General features: G+C 38.2%; 1 protein-coding gene across 1 annotated transcript; it reads right to left on the bottom strand.

The window, feature by feature from the left end:
* Window positions 1-1,216: 1,216 nt before the first annotated feature.
* Window positions 1,217-1,732, bottom strand: LOC138886154 (uncharacterized protein At4g02000-like). Its single transcript, XM_070167191.1, has one exon. It carries the CDS (start codon window positions 1,730-1,732, stop codon window positions 1,217-1,219), a length of 516 nt encoding a protein of 171 aa, XP_070023292.1.
* Between the last annotated feature and the right edge of the window lie 703 nt (window positions 1,733-2,435).

Genomic DNA, 2,435 nt, shown 5'->3' on the forward strand with positions numbered 1-2,435 from the left:
TTGATCAAGCTCAAAAAGACTTATCGGTCCTCGACCACAACTTAACTAAAGGGTAAGTTCGATCAAGTTCGAACAATACCTATCGGCCTTCGGCCACAACTTAACAAAAGGTTAAGTTCGATCAAGCTCAAACAATACCTACCAGCCCTCGGCCATAACCTAAGAAAAGGTTAAGTTTGATCAAGATCGAACAATAACTACCAGCCCTCGGCCACAACATAATGAAAGGTCAAGTTCGACGAAGCTCGAAAAAACACCTATAGACCCTCGACCAAATCTCAACTAAGATGCATACTAGATCTATATAAACAAAGGGATGATATGGCCCATGGATATTCAGCTCAAAGGCTACGGTCATCTTGGAGTCGACAAAAAAAAGGATAAATAAGAAAAATATGCAAACACATAAGCAAAGCATACAAGCACAAAAACAAATTGCAGCAAATGAAAAAGGTACTTATAACAAAGATCAACTTTGATATTCATACCTAAAGTGTTTTTACAAAGGCACTAAAAGATGCCAAAAAAATACAATAAAAAGTTAAAACAAAACTATTGGCTGTTGCCATCATGGTCCTCAACACCCTCGACGTCTCAGCCTTCAACGTCATTGCCACCCCAACCTTCAATACCATTATCGTCTCGACCTTCAGCGCCCTGGTCATCCTTGACCATAGGCAAAATCATACCAAGCACCGTCCACTAGTCGATCAACATCCTCATCCTCATCCTCCTCTTTATCTTCCATAACAACAAAATTCTTCCATTTATAGTCTTAGTATAATTACAACAATATCCCCAATCTTTGGCTACCTTATTCACTATATTTTTTGCCTTATTTTCCTTTACTCTAGTTTCTAGACATCTAGGAATGTCTACTTTATTCTTTTGCAGAAATGTCTTAACTCCTTCTGTTTATAGGGCTTATTCAGTCCCCTTATATTCCAGGTACTTATGATGATGGTAGCTGTTTGATAGGTTCAGTAGCAATCCCATCTCCTAGTGCAGAACTCTGCCCACACTCTCCCAGTATTTTGAACATGTTAGTAGTGCTAGCTTCTACAATAAGAGTCTGATGCATTGAAATTGGACTATGCTACACACTGCTTTCTTTATTCCTGCTTATAGCATGCATCCTTTGAGTAGAGCCATTCACATATAATATCTTTTGATTACCCTTTTCTGTCTTAGTTTGTGGGTGCTCTACATCATTCCCCTATACTATCTCTCCTTGTTCTTGTTCTTCCTTTGGTTTCCATTCATGTACTACTTTCTTCCTTCTGCCCATACTTCTTCTTTTAGGAGCCTTAAACTTATCCTCTTCATGATTCTGGTGGTTTGTCCTCCAGCATTCAAAGTTGTCATGGCCAAAGTGTACACATTCACTACAAAATTTTGGCCTCCACTCATAGAGTATTTCTTGTTGCCTAGTCCCAGAAGGAGTAACAATCTCTACAGTTTCCACTAAAGGCTCAGTGATATCAACCTTCACCAGAACTCTTGAATAAGAAATTTTGTTCAAATCTGCTGTGAATTTGTCAGTGTACATGGGTAATCCGATAGCACTAGCCATCTTGCTTAGTGCGTCAGTAGTCCAGTATCCAACAGGTAAGCTAGGGAAGTGAATCCACAAAGGGATTGTTGTTATACATTTAGGGTCAAAGTGAAAATCCTTTTCCCAATTTTGCAAAATGAATGGTTTGTTGTGATACGAGTAAGGACCTGCTTGCATAACTAAGTGCCTTTCCTCAATTGTTTAAAATTGAAACACATAATACCCATTATTATGATATAGAATTTGAGGTTTAGAAAAAAATCCTGTACATATTCTATATAATTCTCCATAGATTTCTCATACGGAGCATCACCAAAGACATATCCAATTAAGGCAATCGCCCAGTGGTCATTCAACTCACTTACATCTTCCTCGGCAATTTGAATAACTATCTTAACATCTCGATGAATTGGTGGAACATATTCCAGTCGCATTCCCATCTGAGAATTACGATTTTGTTGCCTGAGCTCCTTTGTATGATGTTCCTTCTCCTTCCAAGTCCAAGTTGTTGTTGCATCTTGTTCTAGATATGGAGATGGTTGTGCAAAAGATCTAGCTTTAGAGAATTGTAATCTTCTCAGAATTGTTGGCAATTGGTCCTTGCACTTTTGAATTTCCTTCTACTTCAATACTTGAGTATTGTTCCATTGCTTACTATTGCATTCATCCTCATCAATTAGTTCATTTTCCTCTCAAATTGGTTGGAATTGATTCCTATAGCTTTTATTGATGGTATTAAGTTGTTTGTGTCTAGATTCGAGTCATTCGGAGGCCGATTCGTGAGGAAAGGGCTTGTTGGAGTATAGATTTGCACGATTTGAGGTAAGTAACACTTTCAAACTTGGTCCTAAGGGTATGAATTCCTGAAATTAGTGTTATA

Source organism: Nicotiana sylvestris, chromosome 2, assembly GCF_000393655.2.
Source record: "Nicotiana sylvestris chromosome 2, ASM39365v2, whole genome shotgun sequence".
Classification (NCBI taxonomy): domain Eukaryota; kingdom Viridiplantae; phylum Streptophyta; class Magnoliopsida; order Solanales; family Solanaceae; genus Nicotiana; species Nicotiana sylvestris.